Source organism: Crinia signifera, chromosome 9 (assembly GCF_055691185.1).
Source record: "Crinia signifera chromosome 9, ASM5569118v1, whole genome shotgun sequence".
Lineage (NCBI taxonomy): Eukaryota > Metazoa > Chordata > Amphibia > Anura > Myobatrachidae > Crinia > Crinia signifera.
In genome coordinates, this window is record NC_139225.1 from 40,085,155 (window position 1) to 40,111,061 (window position 25,907).

The 25,907-nt window shown below is 46.4% G+C and overlaps 1 protein-coding gene across 1 annotated transcript; it reads right to left on the reverse strand.

The window, feature by feature from the left end:
* Positions 1 to 3,432: 3,432 nt before the first annotated feature.
* Positions 3,433 to 23,990, reverse strand: SPOUT1 (SPOUT domain containing methyltransferase 1). Its single transcript, XM_083158948.1, has 12 exons — positions 23,798 to 23,990; positions 21,835 to 21,877; positions 21,625 to 21,741; positions 20,255 to 20,414; positions 20,060 to 20,149; positions 18,787 to 18,836; positions 17,398 to 17,528; positions 17,232 to 17,301; positions 14,541 to 14,639; positions 14,362 to 14,464; positions 5,369 to 5,516; positions 3,433 to 3,759 (listed from the first exon to the last, which is right to left on the reverse strand). Exons 1-12 carry the CDS (start codon positions 23,855 to 23,857, stop codon positions 3,685 to 3,687), a joined length of 1,146 nt encoding a protein of 381 aa, XP_083015074.1. The 5' UTR covers positions 23,858 to 23,990; the 3' UTR covers positions 3,433 to 3,684.
* Between the last annotated feature and the right edge of the window lie 1,917 nt (positions 23,991 to 25,907).

Sequence of the window (25,907 nt, forward strand, 5' to 3'; positions counted from 1 at the left end):
CAACGGGCAGATTCTTCCCCATCAGATAGAAGTACTGCTTTTATTGCAGTTATTAGATCCGAGACACTTACAATTATCACATAAGAATTGTCTGTCAGGCTCCTCTGAGGTATCTACCTCCTCCTCCCCCTTATTAATAGCATCCTCTGAGGACTCTGTGACAGTTCTTAAAGATGTCGACTGAGAGGACGACACATGTTTAATTCTTTTAGACCCATTGCAACTTTGTGCACAACCTGTGTCAAAGCCTGCACAAGTTGGGGGGCAGAGGCCGCAACTGGATTTAAACAGTCCACCAAAGTACATATAAGTTGTGAGAATGTTGCCCATGTGGCAGGATAGGAGGTCCGTGGCGGCGCAACCTTCATGAGGGACAGCAGTAGCAGCAAAATGGCATCCACGTCTGGCCTACACCTGGGAGCTATCAGACCTCAGATCTCTTCAGCAGACATCCACAAATGATACCAGAGCAGGTAGAATTGAGCCAGATAGCTTCCCCCCACCACCACCACAAGCCGTTTGGAAGAAGTGAGCACATACAGGATGTGATAACAGGATGACTGTATTGGGTCCCACTCTTAAAATGTTCTTCTCTCCCCCTGTTTTTCTCTCCTTTTCCCTTTACTGCTCCTTCCCTTTTCCCTCCTATCTTCAATACCAATTCTTCTCACTGCCTTACAATCTTCCCATCCCTTCTTTCTTATTTCCAGATTAATAAATCATATCTATTGCAAGATTTAGCACACTGACTCCCCTTCCTTTTCCTACTTCTTCTACCCTTAACTTCTTGAAAAGTTTGCTTCCCATTCCTCTCTACGCCTCACCATATTCCATACTATTTCTCCTTCATTTCCATTATCCACCGACCCATCTGTTGGGCCAACCACCTCCTCTCTCCTCATTCCTTATGGGGAGGTGGAGTGAACACATAAATCTTTTGCTGTACAAATTAAAGCGAAAACCAGATTTAAGAAGACCTCTTTTGGTGAAGCCTCACTCGTTTCCATCCATTTAAATTGGATTAGCTTTAGGCTATACATGTCTGCCCATGAGTTGTAATCCTGCTGCATTCCTTGATTTTGGCCAAATTTCACTCCCAGTTCCAGTGTTTGAACAGCTGGATCCAGTCCCAAAACCACCAAAGGGGGACACATTTTCCTTTGTTCCCTCAGTCTCACTTGGGGTCAGCACCAACTCTCCTAGTCCCCCCTTTGAGCCCCTGATGTCAGTACCAAATTTCCTGAGATCGCCGACATTTTCGAGCCTGCTGTGCCACTGCCCCGGTGCTTGGGGAACTCCATTGAGTGTAGCTCCCCCCGCCACCTCACTACTCACCACCTCCAGAGGATCGCCCAGGTCATCCGACCTACCCGCCATCAGCCCCACTCCTCTGCTCACCACTTACCAGGTTCTTCATATACTTCCAACTTATCCATCCACAGCAAATATTGCGCCGCAGCTGTCTTCCAGGCGGCATTTCCATCACCTACCTGGGGTTCTTTCCTGCTGCCATTTTTTTTATTCACCTTCACCTCTTGCCTTTCCTCATTTTCCATGCAGGCCCCAATCACCGGAAGCTCACCTCCACTCACTACCCTCACAAGGAACCACTGACTTGGGGGACCTGTGCGAGTAGTTAGCACTGTATACTGGAGGTCAAAAGCACAAGTAGAAACATCTGCACTCACCAATATCCTTGCTCTGATGCTAGACTCCGATAGTGCCAATGTTTTCTCTTTTATAGATTGTAGGGTTTTTGAGTCAAAGCCTCTTTCCAAAAATGTAAGACACATCATCCAAAGCGACTGGAGCTAGATCCTGCTCACTGGTAATCAGGGCTATTTTTCAGCAGGCTCCAGCAGGAACTAAGGCCCCTATTCTAGTTCACTGACAAAATATTTCTTAGATGGACAAAACCATGTGCACTGCAGGTGAGGCAGGTGGTTACTTTGTGCAGAGATAATTAGATTTGGGTGGGGTTTTACACCTGCCTCACCTGCAGTGCACATGGTTTTGTCCATCTAAGAAATATTTTGTCAGAAACAGTGAACTAGAATAAGGGCCTGCTGGAGCCTGCTGAAAAATAGCCCTGCTTGTATTGCATAACACACACAAGAGCTGTCTGTATGGAAGGGCATTTTTAAGGCTATTGGGATGCGCATTAGACTGCAACAGATTGTGTCTCGCTGTAGTATTTTTTAATAGGGTTGTGTATAGTCTCTGCCCCTTCTTTGTGGTGACATCTAGATAATTTAAATGACTCACTAGTAATTTCATATGAAATTTTGTCAGGACTAGAAGTTTTGTGTGTTTCAATCAATACACTAAACTCTGTTAGTGTCCCTCCAGAAAATTAATAAGTCATCATGTAATGAAAGTAAGCAAAGATTTTGCCAGATACTGTAGGGTCAGTAAAAGAAAATATGTAATTTCCACCATAAACATAAAGACGTTAGATTATGATGGGGCCACATTGGACCCCATCGCTATGCCAGACTTCTAGAGATGAAATGCTCTGTCATAATATAAATAATTATTGGAGCACTAGTGTAAAACTGCAACATGCGACAAGTATCTAAAAAGGTATGGGTAAAAACATTTGATAGCGAAAGAAGATTTATATTTTCTTGGGATATTAGCATATAAATAAAGCTTGGAAACCGATATGTTGAGACATGTTGCGTTGACTGGTCACTTCCCCCAGATACCGGGAGGGTTGCCCACCTTTCTGGGAGGGGGACCCGCTTTTCTTTCCCTCCTGGCCATTCTGGGAGGGTAGGCAACCCTGTTATAGGATAAGAACAGATGGCAAAATGCACATTACATGCCACATACAAACAATATTGCCACACCAACACCCTTGTTCAAGATGGTCGCCCTGGAGCAGTACAATGGACATAGAACTACACCAATGCGTAAAGCCAACCTACCCTGTAGATGACTAAATCACCTTGGACTGCTTCATGGTACTGACAGAACGCATAGGAGCCCTCATTCAGATGTGGACTGAGTTGCTATTGCTACTGAATGTAATCACTCTCCTGCAATGGCGATGACACGCTTCTGTTTGGCAAATTGGAGGCCAATGCAGAGCCCTCTACACCCTAAATGGCATCAGAATGTCAGTTGCTGACAAGTTTTATACACTTCATACATCAGTCATGCCAACAGGTCCTTTACATGTGCAGAGTACCGGGGTAATCTGTGGCATGCAGTGCAGTAACAACCAGACCTAGCTGAGGTCTAGAACTTGGTGCTGGTCTGCCACGATATTTTCAAGTGTACTAACAATTTAAAGACAATACAGATGGAGGAATACACAGATCTATCACCGCATGGCCTGCTGGCTGCGGTAACACATGCAATACAATAATAGACAATTAGGCATTGATACAATGTGTTTAGAAATCATTATGAGAAAAAACAGAAGAGTGTAGCAAAAATATTTTAGTGAAAACTTGGTTGTGCCGCCAGTCCACAATGTATAGTAACATACCTGACCGATACACAGCACTTTTTCTAGAAACATAAAATCCCAAGATGATTTTGGTCACAACTCCAGAGTCCAATCGTTAGCTTGCCGGAAGAGGATGGAGTCTTTACGGAGCTCCTTCCACCACAGCTAGTAGCTGATCACAATCACATCACACACAACTATTTAAGAGTTCCCATACAGAGTGATGTTCAACTTTCTTTAGACTTGCCAACTGCAGCTTCTATTCTAGGCTTCAGTGACGCCAGTGAGATCAGTATGGCTTCCTAGATAGAGAGAGAAAGGGCTAGTCATAGGACTCGTAAAAGAATGATGTACGCCACCAGGAATGTAATTGGTTATCCCTAATCCATACATTCACAGAGCAGAAGCAGTTATGTTGTGGGCTCAGCCAGTGATAACCAGCCAAAGGACTATGGGTATTATTTATTTAGGTACTCTTTACTTAGAACGGCCACAATCGCGGGCATCGCGGCTAATTTATAATGGCATGCGCGATGACCGCGATTTTACATAGGGAATAATGTTAAATGGATAATTGAACTCAATTTAAATAGGGAACAATGTTAAATGGGCAATTTAACCCAGTTTACATAGGGAACCATGTTAAAGGCACCCTGAAGTGTGAAATGCCCCCCCCCCCCCCCCAATTGTTAACGCCACCCCACGATCAACGTGAACCCGAAACGCGTCCTCCGACCTTTTCATACCCCCACTATCCACGTCGGCGTGGAGGTGAGAATAGAAAGTGTGGCGAGCGCAGCGAGCCACCGAGCCCGAAGCGTGGCGAGCGCAGCGCGCCCCGCGAGGGGACGCGGATACCTGTGAAGTTATCCGCGTCCGCTCGCCACGCTTCGGGCTCAGTGGCTCGCTGCGCTCGCCACACTTTCTATTCTCAACTCCACACCGACGTGGATAGTGGGGGTATGAAAAGGTCGGAGGACGCGTACCGCTGCGCTCGCCACGCTTCAGGTTCACGTTGATCGTGGGGTGGCGTTAACAATTGGGGGGGGGCATTTCACACTTCAGGGTGCCTTTAACATGGTTCCCTATGTAAATTGGGTTCAATTGCCCATTTAACATTATTCCCTATGTAAAATCGCGGGCATCGCGTCTGTTGCATCGCATGCGTTTTTAGCCACATGCGATGCGACCGACGCAATTTTTTTTTACTCGCGATGCCCGAGATCTAAATCGCTGTGGCCGTTCTAGGTAAAGAATACCTTTATTTATAGTTTCTTATATAGCGCAGCAGATGCCGTTGCGCTTTACAAATGTTGACAACACTGAAAGAACAAACTGGGCAAAACAGACAGACAGAGGTTGAAGGTCCCTGCTGCAAGCTTACAATCTATATTGTATTATAATGCTTTCTGTATACTAGCTCTGCAGCATTATGACACCAGTCAATAGCCAGGGATGGGATTTCACAAGGCTTGCAAACTTCCTAATACATGTAGCAACCTTACATGGGAGTCCTATACCCACACTATGCCCAGAGAGCACAATGATTATCTCCAGCAACTGGTTAATGTGTGACTGATCACACTGGAGGTGTACATGGTGGAGGCTATAAACAGCTACCCAATCAGCAGCTGCCGTCTGTGCAGGTTGAGCGATTGCTGTGACCTGGCACTTCCATACCACAGATCACTACAAAAGTAGATATAAAGAGGGGGATATAGATAATGATCTAGAGAACCATACTATGCCATCTGTTGCCCTCCCCACACACAGCAGGATGCTCCAATAGTGATGTGTGCAGTACAGTCTACAGTTTCCTCTATACAATGTATGGCACTTGCATGTACTTACGGAAACATTACATTTGATACTTAAGACACAATAGCTTCCAGAACTTGTTCTATAACTAACCTCCGTTCTAATGGTGCGACTGCCTTGTCCGGGGCAGGTGTTCAGATAATGGTTAAACAGGATACTGGGCTCTTGAATGTCCAGGTTCTGGTCGCTGTCCACACTGGCTTCCAATCCTTTTAGACCACCAAATATAACCAGGGCATGACTGGCGACATAAAACACAGGGATGTCAAATTCTGGTTTTAACAGTAGGGGCAGCCTCCAAAGCATCATAACCAGTAGGGGGCAGCCTCCAAAGCATCATAACCAGTAGGAGGAGCATCCAAAGCATCATAACCAGTAGGAGGAGCATCCAAAGCATCATAACCAGTAGGAGGAGCATCCAAAGCATCATAACAAGTAGGGGGAGCATCCAAAGCATCATAACAAGTAGGGGGAGCATCCAAAGCATGGGTCTTCAAACTGCGGCCCTCCAGATGTTGTGAAACTACAAATCCCAGCATGCCTTGCCAAAGTTTTGCTATAAGGGAGTGTTAAAACTGTGGCAAGGCATGCTGGAATTTGTAGTTTCACAACATCTGAAGAGCCACAGTTTGAAGACCCACGATCCAAAGCATCATAACCAGTAGGGGAAGCATCCAAAGCATCATAACCAGTAGGCACAGCATCCGAAGCATGATAACTGTGTTCCAATTTGGAACATGATCAAAGGAACACTGACGACCCAGGGGGTGGCCATTAGCAACATGATCGTCTTTGCAAGATGCTTTGTTAAATCATGAGCGTAACCTGCACGTTTTCACTTTACGGATCGGTCCTGCCTTCTATAGTGGGATACCCAAAGTAAGGCTCACTAATAGTGCCACACAACGCCATGCTTAGACATCACCGCTACAATGTCAGCCCCTTGCATGTAATGCTTCTCCAAAGAGGAGTGTTACCTATAATCACACTGAATCTCTATTTCATAGTAAGCCAATTTGTCAGTCTACCAATAAGAAAAAAATGCAAATATGCAGAATCCGAAATAAAACAAACGCCATAGAATAACAGAACATTCTACAACACACAGAACTAATTATACCATAGTAACATAGTAGATAGTAACAGGGGTGCTGGAACGTTTTTAGGTTGGGGGGGGCAAGATATAATCTCATTTTGGCGCCCCCTAAATTGCTATATGTTACCCCCTGATAGTTATACACAGGGCAGCGGCATATACACATGGACATTATACACAGGGCAGCGGCATATACACATGGACATTATACACAGGGCAGCGGCATATACCCATGGACATTATACACAGGGCAGCGGCATATACCCATGGACATTATACACAGGGCAGCGGCATATACCCATGGACATTATACACAGGGCAGCGGCATATACCCGTGGACATTATACACAGGGCAGCGGCATATACCCGTGGACATTATACACAGGGCAGCGGCATATACCCGTGGACATTATACACAGGGCAGCGGCATATACCCATGGACATTATACACAGGGCAGCGGCATATACCCGTGGGCATTATACACAGGGCAGCGGCATATACCCGTGGGCATTATACACAGGGCAGCGGCATATACCCATGGACATTATACACAGGGCAGCGGCATATACCCATGGACATTATACACAGGGCAGCGGCATATACCCATGGACATTATACACAGGGCAGCGGCATATACCCATGGACATTATACACAGGGCAGCGGCATATACCCGTGGACATTATACACAGGGCAGCGGCATATACCCATGGACATTATACACAGGGCAGCGGCATATACCCATGGACATTATACACAGGGCAGCGGCATATACACGTGGACATTATACACAGGGCAGCGGCATATACCCGTGGACATTATACACAGGGCAGCGGCATATACCCGTGGACATTATACACAGGGCAGCGGCATATACCCGTGGACATTATACACAGGGCAGCGGCATATACCCGTGGACATTATACACAGGGCAGCGGCATATACTCGTGGGCATTATACACAGGGCAGCGGCATATACCCGTGGGCATTATACACAGGGCAGCGGCATATACCCATGGACATTATACACAGGGCAGCGGCATATACCCATGGACATTATACACAGGGCAGCGGCATATACCCATGGACATTATACACAGGGCAGCGGCATATACCCATGGACATTATACACAGGGCAGCGGCATATACCCGTGGACATTATACACAGGGCAGCGGCATATACCCGTGGACATTATACACAGGGCAGCGGCATATACCCGTGGACATTATACACAGGGCAGCGGCATATACCCGTGGACATTATACACAGGGCAGCGGCATATACCCGTGGACATTATACACAGGGCAGCGGCATATACCCATGGACATTATACACAGGGCAGCGGCATATACCCATGGACATTATACACAGGGCAGCGGCATATACCCATGGACATTATACACAGGGCAGCGGCATATACCCATGGACATTATACACAGGGCAGCGGCATATACCCATGGACATTATACACAGGGCAGCGGCATATACCCATGGACATTATACACAGGGCAGCGGCATATACCCATGGACATTATACACAGGGCAGCGGCATATACCCATGGACATTATACACAGGGCAGCGGCATATACCCATGGACATTATACACAGGGCAGCGGCATATACCCATGGACATTATACACAGGGCAGCGGCATATACCCATGGACATTATACACAGGGCAGCGGCATATACCCATGGACATTATACACAGGGCAGCGGCATATACCCATGGACATTATACACAGGGCAGCGGCATATACCCATGGACATTATACACAGGGCAGCGGCATATACCCATGGACATTATACACAGGGCAGCGGCATATACCCATGGACATTATACACAGGGCAGCGGCATATACCCATGGACATTATACACAGGGCAGCGGCATATACCCATGGACATTATACACAGGGCAGCGGCATATACCCATGGACATTATACACAGGGCAGCGGCATATACCCATGGACATTATACACAGGGCAGCGGCATATACCCATGGACATTATACACAGGGCAGCGGCATATACCCATGGACATTATACACAGGGCAGCGGCATATACCCATGGACATTATACACAGGGCAGCGGCATATACACATGGACATTATACACAGGACAGCGGCATATACACATGGACATTATACACAGGGCAGCGGCATATACATGAGGGCATTATACACAGGGCAGCGGCATATACCCATGGACATTATACACAGGGCAGCGGCATATACCCATGGACATTATACACAGGGCAGCGGCATATACCCATGGACATTATACACAGGGCAGCGGCATATACACATGGACATTATACACAGGGCAGCGGCATATACACATGGGCATTATACACAGGGCAGCGGCATATACACGTGGACATTATACACAGGGCAGCGGCATATACACATGGACATTATACACAGGGCAGCGGCATATACCCATGGACATTATACACAGGGCAGCGGCATATACCCATGGACATTATACACAGGGCAGCGGCATATACCCATGGACATTATACACAGGGCAGCGGCATATACACATGGACATTATACACAGGGCAGCGGCATATACCCGTGGACATTATACACAGGGCAGCGGCATATACCCGTGGACATTATACACAGGGCAGCGGCATATACCCATGGACATTATACACAGGGCAGCGGCATATACCCATGGACATTATACACAGGGCAGCGGCATATACCCATGGACATTATACACAGGGCAGCGGCATATACCCATGGACATTATACACAGGGCAGCGGCATATACCCATGGACATTATACACAGGGCAGCGGCATATACCCATGGACATTATACACAGGGCAGCGGCATATACCCATGGACATTATACACAGGGCAGCGGCATATACCCATGGACATTATACACAGGGCAGCGGCATATACCCATGGACATTATACACAGGGCAGCGGCATATACCCATGGACATTATACACAGGGCAGCGGCATATACCCATGGACATTATACACAGGGCAGCGGCATATACCCATGGACATTATACACAGGGCAGCGGCATATACCCATGGACATTATACACAGGGCAGCGGCATATACCCATGGACATTATACACAGGGCAGCGGCATATACACATGGACATTATACACAGGGCAGCGGCATATACACATGGACATTATACACAGGACAGCGGCATATACACATGAACATTATACACAGGGCAGCGGCATATACATGAGGGCATTATACACAGGGCAGCGGCATATACCCATAGACATTATACACAGGGCAGCGGCATATACACATGGACATTATACACAGGGCAGCGGCATATACACATGGACATTATACACAGGGCAGCGGCATATACACATGGACATTATACACAGGGCAGCGGCATATACCCATGGACATTATACACAGGGCAGCGGCATATACCCATGGACATTATACACAGGGCAGCGGCATATACCCATGGACATTATACACAGGGCAGCGGCATATACCCATGGACATTATACACAGGGCAGCGGCATATACCCATGGACATTATACACAGGGCAGCGGCATATACCCATGGACATTATACACAGGGCAGCGGCATATACCCATGGACATTATACACAGGGCAGCGGCATATACCCATGGACATTATACACAGGGCAGCGGCATATACACATGGACATTATACACAGGGCAGCGGCATATACACATGGACATTATACACAGGACAGCGGCATATACACATGGACATTATACACAGGGCAGCGGCATATACATGAGGGCATTATACACAGGGCAGCGGCATATACCCATGGACATTATACACAGGGCAGCGGCATATACCCATGGACATTATACACAGGGCAGCGGCATATACCCATGGACATTATACACAGGGCAGCGGCATATACCCATGGACATTATACACAGGGCAGCGGCATATACCCATGGACATTATACACAGGGCAGCGGCATATACACATGGACATTATACACAGGGCAGCGGCATATACACATGGACATTATACACAGGGCAGCGGCATATACACATGGACATTATACACAGGGCAGCGGCATATACACATGGACATTATACACAGGGCAGCGGCATATACCCATGGACATTATACACAGGGCAGCGGCATATACCCATGGACATTATACACAGGGCAGCGGCATATACCCATGGACATTATACACAGGGCAGCGGCATATACCCATGGACATTATACACAGGGCAGCGGCATATACCCATGGACATTATACACAGGGCAGCGGCATATACCCATGGACATTATACACAGGGCAGCGGCATATACCCATGGACATTATACACAGGGCAGCGGCATATACACATGGACATTATACACAGGGCAGCGGCATATACACATGGACATTATACACAGGACAGCGGCATATACACATGGACATTATACACAGGGCAGCGGCATATACATGAGGGCATTATACACAGGGCAGCGGCATATACCCATGGACATTATACACAGGGCAGCGGCATATACCCATGGACATTATACACAGGGCAGCGGCATATACCCATGGACATTATACACAGGGCAGCGGCATATACCCATGGACATTATACACAGGGCAGCGGCATATACCCATGGACATTATACACAGGGCAGCGGCATATACCCATGGACATTATACACAGGGCAGCGGCATATACCCATGGACATTATACACAGGGCAGCGGCATATACACATGGACATTATACACAGGGCAGCGGCATATACACATGGACATTATACACAGGACAGCGGCATATACACATGGACATTATACACAGGGCAGCGGCATATACATGAGGGCATTATACACAGGGCAGCGGCATATACCCATGGACATTATACACAGGGCAGCGGCATATACACATGGACATTATACACAGGGCAGCGGCATATACACATGGACATTATACACAGGGCAGCGGCATATACACATGGACATTATACACAGGGCAGCGGCATATACCCATGGACATTATACACAGGGCAGCGGCATATACACATGGACATTATACACAGGGCAGCGGCATATACCCATGGACATTATACACAGGGCAGCGGCATATACCCATGGACATTATACACAGGGCAGCGGCATATACCCATGGACATTATACACAGGGCAGCGGCATATACCCATGGACATTATACACAGGGCAGCGGCATATACCCATGGACATTATACACAGGGCAGCGGCATATACCCATGGACATTATACACAGGGCAGCGGCATATACCCATGGACATTATACACAGGGCAGCGGCATATACATGAGGGCATTATACACAGGGCAGCGGCATATACCCATGGACATTATACACAGGGCAGCGGCATATACACATGGACATTATACACAGGGCAGCGGCATATACCCATGGACATTATACACAGGGCAGCGGCATATACACATGGACATTATACACAGGGCAGCGGCATATACCCATGGACATTATACACAGGGCAGCGGCATATACACATGGACATTATACACAGGGCAGCGGCATATACCCATGGACATTATACACAGGGCAGCGGCATATACCCATGGACATTATACACAGGGCAGCGGCATATACCCATGGACATTATACACAGGGCAGCGGCATATACCCATGGACATTATACACAGGGCAGCGGCATATACCCATGGACATTATACACAGGGCAGCGGCATATACACATGGACATTATACACAGGGCAGCGGCATATACACATGGACATTATACACAGGACAGCGGAATATACACATGGACATTATACACAGGGCAGCGGCATATACATGAGGGCATTATACACAGGGCAGCGGCATATACCCATGGACATTATACACAGGGCAGCGGCATATACCCATGGACATTATACACAGGGCAGCGGCATATACCCATGGACATTATACACAGGGCAGCGGCATATACCCATGGACATTATACACAGGGCAGCGGCATATACCCATGGACATTATACACAGGGCAGCGGCATATACACATGGACATTATACACAGGGCAGCGGCATATACCCATGGACATTATACACAGGGCAGCGGCATATACACATGGACATTATACACAGGGCAGCGGCATATACACATGGACATTATACACAGGACAGCGGCATATACACATGGACATTATACACAGGGCAGCGGCATATACACATGGACATTATACACAGGGCAGCGGCATATACCCATGGACATTATACACAGGGCAGCGGCATATACCCATGGACATTATACACAGGGCAGCGGCATATACCCATGGACATTATACACAGGGCAGCGGCATATACCCATGGACATTATACACAGGGCAGCGGCATATACCCATGGACATTATACACAAGGGCAGCGGCATATACACGTGGGCATTATACACTGGCAGCGGCATATACATGTGGGCATTATACACAGGACAGCGGCATATACACATGGACATTATACACAGGGCAGCGGCATATACCCATGGACATTATACACAAGGGCAGCGGCATATACACGTGGGCATTATACACTGGCAGCGGCATATACATGTGGGCATTATACACAGGACAGCGGCATATACACATGGACATTATACACAGGGCAGCGGCATATACCCATGGACATTATACACAGGGCAGCGGCATATACCCATGGGCATTATACACTGGCAGCGGCATATACACGTGGGCATTATACACAGGACAGCGGCATATACACGTGGGCATTATACACTGGCAGCGGCATATACATGTGGGCATTATACACACGGGCAGCGGCATATACATGTGGGCATTATACACAGGACAGCGGCATATACACATGGACATTATACACAGGGCAGCGGCATATACACATGGACATTATACACAGGGCAGCGGCATATACACATGGACATTATACACAGGGCAGCAGCATATACACATGGACATTATACACAGGGCAGCGGCATATACCCATGGACATTATAGACAGGGCAATGGCATATACACATGGGCATTATACACAGGGCAGCGGCATATACATGTGGGCATTATACACAGGGCAGCGGCATATACACGTGGGCATTATACACAGGGCAGCGGCATATACATGTGGGCATTATACACAGGGCAGCGGCATATACATGTGGGCATTATACACAGGGCAGCGGCATATACATGTGGGCATTATACACAGGGCAGCGGCATATACATGTGGGCATTATACACAGGGCAGCGGCATACTATCCCCCCTCCAATACATTAGCAGATGAATCCCAACAAATGTTTACATCCCCAGTAGTTACACACAGTGCACATTTATTTGATCTAATGGGCACACTGTCAGATCATACAAATTATACACAAATTAAATATAATGCTGTGCTTGGCTCTCTTACCAGACACAGGACAGTCCCCTGGATTCCTACCCCCTAGTCCACTTCAACCACACAGACTGCTGCGGCTCCCACCCACTTTCCTGCGCCACAGCTGCCAGCGCACAGGACCTCTGCCGTCCGGCTCTTCCATGTGACGTCAGACGCACGGGCAGGCGTCGTCATGATCATCCACTTGCCCGTGCTTCTCTGTCTGAGACTGCAGGTGGGGTGGGGGACTCCCGGCAGGTACGCGCACGGGATGCACCTAAGCACCTGACCCCCGCCCGCCATGATTCTTCTTGCTCGGCGCCGGCGGGCGGGAGGCTGCGATTAATCAGTAATATAGGCGGACGGGTGGGAGGCTTAATCAGCCCACCGCCCGCCCGCCTATATTACTGATTAATCAGCCGCCCGCCCGCCGGCGCCGAGCAGGAATCCGATAGCGCCGCCTCAGTAATTTTGGGGGGGGCAAGCTGCCCCCTCGCCCCCCCCGTTCCGGCGCCACTGGATAGTAACATAGTAGATAGTAACATAGTAGATAAAGTTGAATAAAGATGTTTGTCCATCATTGGTTAGCCTACTTATAACATAGTATTTGCTATGGCTATTGATATCTCGCAGTCACCTGAATTCTGGGAGAGTCACAGCCTCCACGTCACGTCCCCGTTCTGATGTTCCAATAGAGAGGTCATATCCATCCTTAAAAGGACACTCTGTGAAAACAGCACCTATGACAAAAGATCAAAATGTTAAAACCGGTCTGGTCTAGAGATGATGGCATCACGACAGCATTCTGATACTCACTAAGGCAGGACGCCAGCCTTACACGGTACCCCCAATATATTCCCCCCTCTGTCCGTGGATGCTGTGGGGAAACCGCAATTCCTTTTCGCACTTTCTGATCTAGAAGATAAAAAAAAAAAAATCATATAGCCAAACTATTCAATTTCCAATTAAATCCTCTGCTGAAAATTGGAGAAGATGGACACCATTTCCTTCCTTGGCGTCACATACCCACCCAGAGATGGTGTTAGTGGAGGACCACTTTCCTTCCCCATTTGCTCAAATGGGCAAGAATAAAATCGGAGAGCCTAAATCCCCAAGGCCCTTTGAAAACTGCTTTATAAAGGGTTCGAGCTGAAACTCTGACACAAGTGAATCAAGTTCTCCCAGGGAAATCAAGTGTTCAAATGGACATGTAAGATTTGCCACTACCACCCTGGAGGACAGTTTAGTTTCCACTTCCAAAACCCCAGCAAGTAATTCAGTAATAAGATATCCAGACCAGTGTTGCAAAAACCCAGTGACCAGGTTAAAGAAATAAATAATAAAAAAACACATATAGAATATCCCGGCAAAAGACAGAGAATCCCTGTAGGGGCTCAGTAAGCCAATGCTCTCCCCCTTAGACTCTCTTGCAGCAGCCTAACCCTAACCTTGCCCCCACCATACACAGACTTACTCCCGCCACTAGTATAAACCTAGCCCACTTTCCCGTGCCACATGCTGCATACTCACCAATTGGGAAGCCGGATGTCTGTATTCCGACATCGGCATCCTGATTCTTTAAAGGTCCTGGTCTTCTGGCAGCAGTAGAAAAGTCTGTGTCTGTACATTGAACGCAGACATCCTAAACCCCGGGATGCTGACCCGCTAGAAGATGTACACATTACAAATCTTACATATGGCCTTAGAGGGCATAGGCTTCCGGTTCTATGGCAGGATCTGTATGGCCCGGGCAACACATCCTTACTGTATAGATGATTTAGGGCTACATTGCAGAAGCAGCTTATAGGTACATGTAGGACTTGAGTGACAGTGGTGACTAAAATAGAGCATTACCAGGATGAGCATAGAAGACCTGGAAATCTAGAGGCCAGATCCCTTTTGGCAGGCAAGGAGAAGTCCTTAAGGCAAATGACTAGAAAATTTAGTAGCCAGCTTAAATCCAGATCATGCGTAATCATACTATATAAAAACTTGTATAGACCCCCAAACATGTCCGGTTAGTGCCCCCTCAGACCTTCATACGTGCCTAATTTACCAGTTGTGTAAAGCTCCCATGGGGGTCGGTCTCCTCCTACCTGCTGGCAGAGTAAAGGTGCCTGGAGGTGACCCCATTCATTGAGGTCACTCTCCCTGGTTTGCTGGCAGCACTAAAGACACAGAAAGAATGACTTGGTACAAACAGTCTTGGCAGCGTCTTTGATTTTAGAGCTATAGTGACTGAATCCGATTTTTTATAAATTTTTCTATTTTGTTGATTAAATACATTTTTCTGGGTTCCTGTAAAAAATGTCAGCATGTACTAGACTCTGTTACCATGGTGACTAGTGGTTTTTTTAGCCTTGCCTTAATTTTATAGAATAAGTTTGACACAAAGGGGTGTTAATAACTCACAATGAGGCTGATGTACAAAAATGCATGGAACTATCGGGCCAATTCTTGTTCACACGTTTTGAACTGAATTAGGCCCCTGCCCTGAAGATTGTGATTTGTGCATGTGCAAATCCCGAATGCGTACAACCTTGACGATTAAGGGCTATTTCACACACTCCGGCTCCTGCCAGACGGCGAAATCCCACACGGCCAGGAAGCCGTGCCGCGCTTAGAAGTTTAGAATGGAGGGGATGGCCACAGCCCGGCAATCGTCCCTTCAAGTGGTGGGATCCGGCTGCAACTGGCTGTGCCGTGTGAATGGACACAATAGTGTCCATTGACAACTACTTTGCACAGCATGGCTTTTGGCCGTGCGGGATTTCGCCGCCCGGCAGGAGGGGGGGCGGGCGCTGGGACATAAGAACGCCAAGTGTATTATGGGCATCCCAATGAAAACGCTAGCTGTTCCCATGGGTACGTGGGCAGGCTGCTCCATCCCGGTGCCCAATAGTCAGTCTACGCTGACTTATATTTGCGTAGGCAGCAGAAATCACCGACCAACAAATAATTTCTCTTGCTGCGGGCACATGCAAGGGCATGTGAAACAGTGGCAGCGGGGGGGGGGGGGGGGGGGTAAATTCGCAGCTTACCAAGTCAATTAGAACGACCCCCAGAGTGCGTATATTCCCTTGCACGCATTATATGGTGGGACCGCTGGTATCTGAGCGCTTGTGGAATAGGCATTATTATTAGTGCACTTACATAGACCTCACACAGGGTACAAGAGGTCCGCATGCCAACAAACCAGGGAAGCCCGCAGTACCATCTACATATCCTCAGCATGATATTCACCTTACCCTACATATGACTGCCCCATTGCCACCCATTCACACCATATCAGCAGTAAGTGGAGATACTCTGTTCTGTTACATAGTGTGCCACCCCTGTGACAGCCAGACTCCAGACAGAGCCGGCAGCCTCTTGGTTGGTCTTCCTACGAACTAGTATTAAGAGTTGTTTCATAAAATGTACCCCAAGTGCAAAATCAATAAGACGGCAGTACATTTCATTAGGAGTAGGAGCCACTGAATGCAGTAATTCTCAGTCATTATTTACCTGGTTTCTCTTCATGTAATCGAACAGTGACTCTGACGCCTGCTTGCAGCTGCTTGTCTATTTGCACCTCCTGCCAGGACAAGAGAAGCGGTGAGGTCACGTACCATCAGCAAACACAAGGAAATCCCATGTCCCATTTGCAGACAAGCTAGGCTTCCTTCAGTACCTTCCGCATGCCACAGTTGACAAATGAGCCTTTGCCTTGTTTAGTTGGTCTATCTAACACAACGCCCTCTCGGTACTCAGACTCCTCGTCTATTCTCACATGGTGAGGACTATCCAGGGGGTTCAGAAGTCCTGCAAAGGTTTAACATGCACGGCAATTATAACAATGCAGTTAATTACCACCAAAGTGGTGGGCAGAAAGGTGGAAAATACAGTTTAACAATGATAAATGTAAAGTCATTATGGGAACAAAAATGAACAAGCTATTTTATAGGCTAAATGGAGTTATTATAGGGAATTCTGCTGTAAAGAAGGACTTGGGGGTCATCATGGATGAAAAATTGGGTAATAGTGCTCAAGTGCAGCAGCAAAAGCAAACCGGACAGTGGCATGCATTAAAAGGGGAATGGATTCAAGGGATGCCAATGTGATAGTGCCTTTTTACAAGGCATTGGTGAGACCATACTTTGAATACTTTGTTCAGTTCTGGGCACCACACCTTAAAAAGGACATAAATGAATTGGAACAGGCACAGAGAAGGGCAACTAAACTAGTAAAGGTCTCGAATCACTAGAATACAAAGATAGATTAACCAGGCTGAAAATGTTTTCACTGGAGAAACGAAGGTTGAGGGGTGATATGATTAGTAGGTACTTGTGTACTATCACGGTGCCCACGATAATTAGTTGCGCGATTTTTAATCGCATCGCATGCCATACACCCTCGCCACGCTTCGGGTTCGCCACACTTTATAAAATCAACTCCGCGCCGACGTGGATAGTGGGGGTATGAAAAGGTCGGAGGACGCGTACCGCTGCGCTCGCCACTGCTTCGGGTTCACTTTTATACTTGGGGGGGGGGGGGGGGGGGTCGGGACTCACATCGCACAGCATGCATGTAATGGCACAATTTTGACTATATAGTCAAGGCAGCCAAGACTATCTGCCTTGTGATACATGAATGTGCATGGGGATCACAAGGGTTAAAACCCTTGCGATCTGCATGCAATGCCGACACGATGTTGACTATATTGTCTACATCGGGAGGCATATTGTACTGTGTGTACACACTATAACTCAAGTCAGTAGTTACAAGTCAGATAGGTTGAACTCGATGGACTAAAGGAGCCCACACACGCACCCCCGGCAGTGCGATGCTATGCGATGGGGTGCGTGTTCCCGCGGCACCTCATCGCACAGTACAAAAAGTATGTGCTGCACATACTTTTTGTACTAGCTTTTTATAGCATAGCATCGCATGCACAAGGCATACGATGCGATGCTATGTGTGCTAGTTAAGCCCACAACGCACGCCGGGATCGGTGCGTGTGTGGGCTCCTTAAAGTCTTTTCAGCCTTAATTACTATGTTACAAGTACAACGTGGAACTACCTGCATACTGCAAATCAGGATGTTTTGGGAAAAACGATTTTCTTAAATACCTATGGATGAGAAAACAAGAACTTATAGCAGGACAATGTGTAAAGGTGGCCATACATACGCAGATTTATCTGCAGATCCATCTGGTTGGAACAAAAACATGGTTATGGATGAGAGCAAATGACAGTTGATAATTTGCTTGAAATGCTGGAAAACTGGCAAACTGTCACTCATCCATAACCATATTTTTGTTCCAACCAGCCAGATCTGAAGATAAATCTTACTAGTGTATGGGCACCTTAAGTAATTATTTCATGTACACAAACAGCAAGAGCTCTACACAGTTACAAGAATTTTTTTTTATTATTACTATAATATTATGTAGTAATGGAATACACTCACATGGTACTATTAAAGATGTTGCCCACTGTTATTTTGGGACATCCCCGACCAAGTATTGTGCCTATATAATTGCTGAAGCAATATATGGAGAGCCAAGAGAAAAAAAAATAAAAAATAAAATAAAGATCTGGCAGAGAGCACTGGATATAAAATTTCCACTCAGTAAGTATATTGTACAGTAAATTAGATTTTTGGTTGGTCAAGAGCCGTGACCAATGAAATGAGACTCAACGTTTACAAAACGACCCTCATTCTTCTGCACCTACTGTTCTCCAGAGGTCAAACATGACAGTGTGTCATCAAGCATCTCTATGATTAAGTGCAGACATAAGGGAGATTCAACTGACGGTGGTAAATTTGCAAAACCTCATGTACAGCGGCAGGGTTTTCCTATTCCTTTAGAGGACTGAAAACAAAACAATGTGATTTCTATAGAATCACCAGGTCTTTCCAGAGTGAGTCTGAATTTTCCAAAACATTTTAGGAAAGAAAAATAAATCCCGACTTGCTCTGGTACTGCAGAGGAGAGCCACTCTTTCTAAATGTGACCGTGTAGCAGTCATGCCTAGGTGATTAGACTATTGAGTCAATAAGTAATAGTGAGATCAATGAGGCATACAGTAGAATGGGCAGATGTATTAAGCCTGGTAAAGTGGAAGGTTATAACACACGAGCCAATCAGCTCCTGTCATTTTTCAAACACGGCTAATTGGCTGGTGCGTTATGCCTTGTGATTTTATTAGTCCAATGGAAATTCAGCATTCTTAATCTTGGTAAACTGAGTTAGAGAAGAATTTAAAAATAGTCAACAGATATACAGCACACGCTTCTATGATGGGTATTGCTGTAGGAAGGCACATAAGGCTGGCACAGCTGTACTCACTGAGGACACTCCAGGTACTGCAGTATTCGGGCCAGCTGCACAGAGGCCTGTCCTTTCTTTCCAACACCCTCAAAAGTCCCAGACACACTCCTGAAATGGAAAACATAGCACATCAACCAGCACAAAGGCAAACCAAGTCATACCTGCAAATTATCTATATACACACACACAAACATGTAGCGATATTGCACATACTGAGATCCTTCTCCCGCCTCATCAAAGATCACAATCTCATCCACACAGAAAATGGCGCAAGCTCGGGCGATTTGTCCAGCCAGGTATGTACGCAGCTCTGGTGACTGAGCGTTATCCATTATGGAACCAGGCAATGCCACACTAAGCGTGTACAGCCGCCCTGAGGAGAGAACACAGACAAAGCAACAGAAATGGTCAGATGGAGAATGTGCAGCAGGAACTACGATGGTGACCAGAAGTTGTACATTATAAACCCCATTAAGCCCAAAATACAAGTTTCTCACAATGGGTATGAATGGTGCAACAAGTGAAGAACATGTTTTATAAAAGTTTTACTTTCATTATAAAAAAAAAGAAAATGTAAAGAAAGCCCCAAACATTGGGCAAAGAATACATATCTACACATATATCCAGTCATATGCATTATATGAGTCAATATAGTAAGGCAGAGTTTCCCAACCATGTTCCTCAAGGTACACTAACAGTCCACCTTTAAGTAAATCCATTCTTCAGCACAGATGACTTCATTAACACCTGAGTGATTTAACCATAAGGCTATCATTAAACCCTTGGCGTTCTTACCTTTTTCACATCCATATCCTGGGTCCGATACGGGATTTTGAACACTGTTCAAACCGGGGTCAGACCCTGGTTGCCTGCACTGGCAGCCCGGGTTATTCCCATGTCGGCCTTTTTTTATATAACTTTTCTACAGACTTCAAAATCTCAGGTTATTGCACATGAATGCGCAACCACCCCAGATTTTTGACAGTGGAAGTGTCTTAAACCAAGGCCCATGGTGGAACTAGCAGGGATTTACACAGGAAGTATCTGAGTAAGCTGCAGGAAAAACAGTTAAATTGGGTTGAACAACCCAGAACCAGTTACTGCATGGAAAGAGCTGCTTTCCTGGCACAAGTAGATGATGTCATCCCCAAGTGCCACCAACACCCCCATGTGCACCAAAACCGGTCTGGAAATAACCCTGACCAGTGCCTCGGAAAGGTCTGACCGGTTTGGACCGTTTAACAATCCTGGGTCAGACCCGAGACTTTAGTGGAAGTAGTATAACTTTGCACATTGGCGATGTACACAATCTCGCCAAGCTGTGCAGCTCTACATTAACATTTTCACATTTATGGTCTGCGAGAATACAATGCCTATTTCTAATGTGTAAGAAGAAAATAATCGATCTGGAGCCCCCTGTACAGTAAGCATAAAATAGTCTGCTTAAACTTCATCAGCTCTCATTCAATAATTATACACCCAGTGTATCAGTGGTGATCCTATCTTCAAGGACAACGAGTATTGAGTTATATCACGTGCGTGTCAGTTTTGGATAAAGGCGAGATAGAAAATGATTGTTCTACCATTCCCTGTTTGTTTCATGTCCTGTTGCAGTGGTTCTGTCTCTTGCTGCTGTTGCTGAGCCTTCTCCAGCTTTCTGACCAATTTCTCCTCTCTCCATTTCTTACGCTGCTCTTTTCCTAGCAATTACATCCAACATGTGATAGTTAGATCCATGTCAGGGACAACTGTAAATTCAACTCAATGAGTAACATCATCATCACATGTCTTACGCTGTTCCTTTTGCTTTCTCCAGTCTATTTTCCGATCCGGTTCCTGGATAAAAGAAAAAAAATACATATAATAAAAAAAAAAAAAAAGAGAAGGTGATTGATTCACACATACTTGTGTATGTGAATGCATTTGCAAATTTGTATGCTGTGGCTGGTGGAAATACGCTAATGTCGCAGTCACCAGAAGTTGTATAGAGCAGTGGTTCTCAACCTCGGTCCTCAAATACCCCCAACAGCGCACGTAGGGTTACCAACTAATCCCTTTATTCAGGGACACATTACACAGGTTCTGTGGCAGTTTAAAACCAGGTCAAATGGAGTCTTGAGGTGTTGCAGTTTAAAACCAGGAGAAAGCCAGCCACAGAACATGTGTAATTAATATGTGTCCCGGATTAAAGGGATGAGTTGGTCACCCTAAGCGCAGGTTTTACAGATCACCTGGCAGGTGCACGGGTACACCCATTACTCACTGACACATTTTAAAAGATCACAGGTGGAGCTAATTATTTCATCTGTGATTCTGTGTGGAGACCTGAAAAACATGAACTGTTGGGGGTACTTGAGGTTGAGAAGCAGTGGTAGAGTCACCCATAATTGGCACCTCTGACCAATAAAAAGACACAACAATTGGATGAGTATCTTCTAGAAAACATGGTTGTGTCGTGTAAGTGCTGAAACGAAGACACAGGGGCCCTTTTTACTGCATACAAGGTCAGTCTAAACCACAGCCCAAAAACGGTCACGTCTGCATTTGAGCCACCACAGCCCTAATACTTTCCACAAATGCACCCCGACTGTTAATCACCTTGTGAGCAAATAAATAAGACCACTTCGGCACATGTCCAGTGTGACATACGTACGTGCCATGGGAAACGCAGAACAGAAATTGCTCCATTGTGCACAAAATCAACTTTGCTTTAATCTCGGAAACAGGCCCATAACACACCCTCACCTGCAGCTGGTATGGGCTTTCAGGATGCACGCAAGATGCCACATTGCTGACATTGTTTAGAAAGTGCAGTCATATAACCAATTGGTATAACCAATTTAATTGGTGTAGGAATACTACACCAATTAAATTGGTTATACCCTCTTTGCAACAAATCTGGATTGCAGCTCAGTGCGAAAGGGTTACCTGGGTCCAATGACCCCAGAATCTAGCCAGAGTAGCAGAGTTGACCCAGGAAGGAGGGGCAGTGTACAATGGTGACCTAGGACATCTGACCTGGTTCCTGTTAAATCCCAATGGTGCCGGCTTAACAGAGCTTGTAGATAATGTCATCTCCAACTGCTGGCAAAGGAGAAGCCCCAGCAAATACCCAGATCCAGCCTGCAGTGCATCACAGCGGCTTAAGACCTGTTGACATGGCCTGAAACTCACGTTTAGTGCCCTAAGCTGGCCATGGATTTCGATAAAAGGGACCATCGGAGAAATACTGACATACTCCATCTGAAGAAGTTAGCAGTGCTCCCATGGAAACAGTTTATGGCAGCTCTCCGTATGCTGTATCTAATCTTCTGGTCTTGTTTATTATGGGTGAAACTAAATCATTACCTTGACATGTATAAAATAAGGGACTGATACAGATTATTCATTAGGTGGAACAATATGGGCAAACAGAGGCACAATAGATGTTGAGGAACTAAAAGTTCCAGCATACAGTGCCAGCAAAGAGCAGCTGGTGGCTTCCAAGCTAGAGTGGAACTACATACCCCAGCATGACATAGGTCCCAACAGTAGGGTCATCAGCTCTTTTCATACCTAAAATCTATTCCTAGTAGTGTTCCAGCTGCACAAATAGAGGCTGAGCTAACCTGCACTAAATTACACAGTAGAACTAGTGGTATTACTGGTCCCATGCCTGATGGGACATGCCGCTATCTATGCACTCTGAGACTCAGCAGTCAGCTATGCTGCAGTGCCTTCCATGTGCCGCTTTGGATCCGAAGGACGCACACTAACCCCAGCCGCTGTCTGTGGACGTCCTTCCACCTGCTGCAGCCTCGCTCTCTTCTCCGCCATGCTGTTGTATGAGGTCTCACTCTGAACGTGCTGCTGCCTGCTGCCAATACTTCCGGTGTCATGGCGCTCCCCTAGCAACTGCGGGACTGCCCTCACTGTGATGTCGCGGTCATGTGACCGTAATCGTTGGGAGGGAGGAGCTTGCCTTGGGCCGCTTGCAGCGTTTTTTTGGTGTGTCTCTGCTCTGCTGCTCTCTGGCGCGCACACGAACCACAAATCAGACGGTGGTTATGTGTCTCTGTGCTTACTGATATACACATAAATATCACAGTTTTCTGAGGCCTAGTGGTTAGAGACACAGTTATACCTTAAGCAGCAATATCGGTTCAATCCATAGTGGGGTACAATTTATACTGATATACAAGCAATAAAATAAATATAACCAAGCGCAGGGCACTAGTGACGGTCCCAGCCTCCGTTTATGAGGGATACTCAGCCCTCACAAAATACAAAGAACATACACACCAAGTAAACGGCGCTAATGGACCACACTAATTAGTAATCAAAAAGATATAAATTTATTAAAAAATTATATATAATTTACACAACAATACAAACAATACCACCGGCCGGTAGAGCTATTAAAAATGTGCACAATAATTTCTGGCCATAAAAAGACAAGAAAAAAAGGGGGGCTTCTCTCATTAGGCTGTGGTGTGTGACTTAGAATCAGTGTTCCATTGCCATTATATCTAGAGTTGCCCAATTAGGCTGCAGCATATAATGAATGTGAGGCTTGGTAACTTTATATCCTCTCAATAATTAGACAGTCCCAGAGAACTTTTGGAACACATTGATAAGCGTAGATGTTAACTGCAAGCGTGTTAGTCAGTCACACAGTAAGGCTCAATGCAGAACAGCCTTTAGGATTGCTCCATATAAAAAAACTGCAGGTGCTCATTCATTCAAGCAAAGCAGCATATTTGAGTAAAGAATGGTATGATACTTAGGCTTTTCAGCGAGTGCAGCACTTTGTTGCCCACTAATGGGTGAGGGTTCGCTGGCCTGGAGCGGGTCCCCAGCTGCTGGTCTTCCCAATTCTGCAGCTCCTTTCTAGGACTCACAACTCCGGCAGGTATCTCCCCAGCTCACGTGGTTTTGGCTTGTTTGCGGAAGTGACGCTTGATGACGCGTTTCCCCGCCTTCTGGTCAGCGGCTTCATCAGATCTGATATACACATAAATATGCAGTGAAGGGCCCACCGGGGAATGCAGTTATTGGGGCCCATGTGTAGGGGTGTGGCCAGCTTTCAAAGAAGTTTGGCTAACCAGTAGAGCAGAGGTTTCCAAACGCGGTCCTCAAGGCACCCCAACGGTCCAGGTTTTAGGTATATCCATGGCTCAGCACAGATGGTTAAATCAGACTGACTGAGTTACTAATTAAGTCACCTGTGGCCAAGCATGGGTATACTTAATACCTGGACCGTTGGGGTGCCTTAAGGACCGCGTTTGGGAACCTATGCAGAAGAGAGTTGAGGTGGCTATACATCAGAAAGACCTGTCTTAAAATCACGATTGTGTCCAACTTTCCCTTCAATTCTCCAGCAGTCATTGGTGTTTTTTGGACACACAATGGCCAGTATTCAATGCCTCAGATTTGCCGTTTTTTTCAGTGAATCTGGCAATTCGCTGGTTGAACGGCGAATTTTCAGTTAGAAAAAACAATTCGCCATATTCTATGGAGGCAATTCGCCATAAATGAACAACGAATGTCTGCCGATTCGCCGAAAATGATTCTCCGCAATTCGCCTGTGATTTTCAATGGGGTTTTTAGTGGAATTCGCCGACAGTGGCCAGTATTCAATGCCTCAGATTCGCCGTTTTTTTCAGTGAATCTGGCAATTCCCTGGTTGAATGGCGAATTTTCTGTTAGAAAAAACAATTCGCCATATTCTATGGAGGCAATTCGCCATAAATGAACCACGAATGTCTGCCGATTCGCCGAAAATGATTCTCCACAATTCGCCTGTGATTTTCAATGGGGTTTTCAGAGGAATTCGCCGACAGTGTATTCAATGCTCAATTCGAGTGCTGCATTCTCCATTGAAATT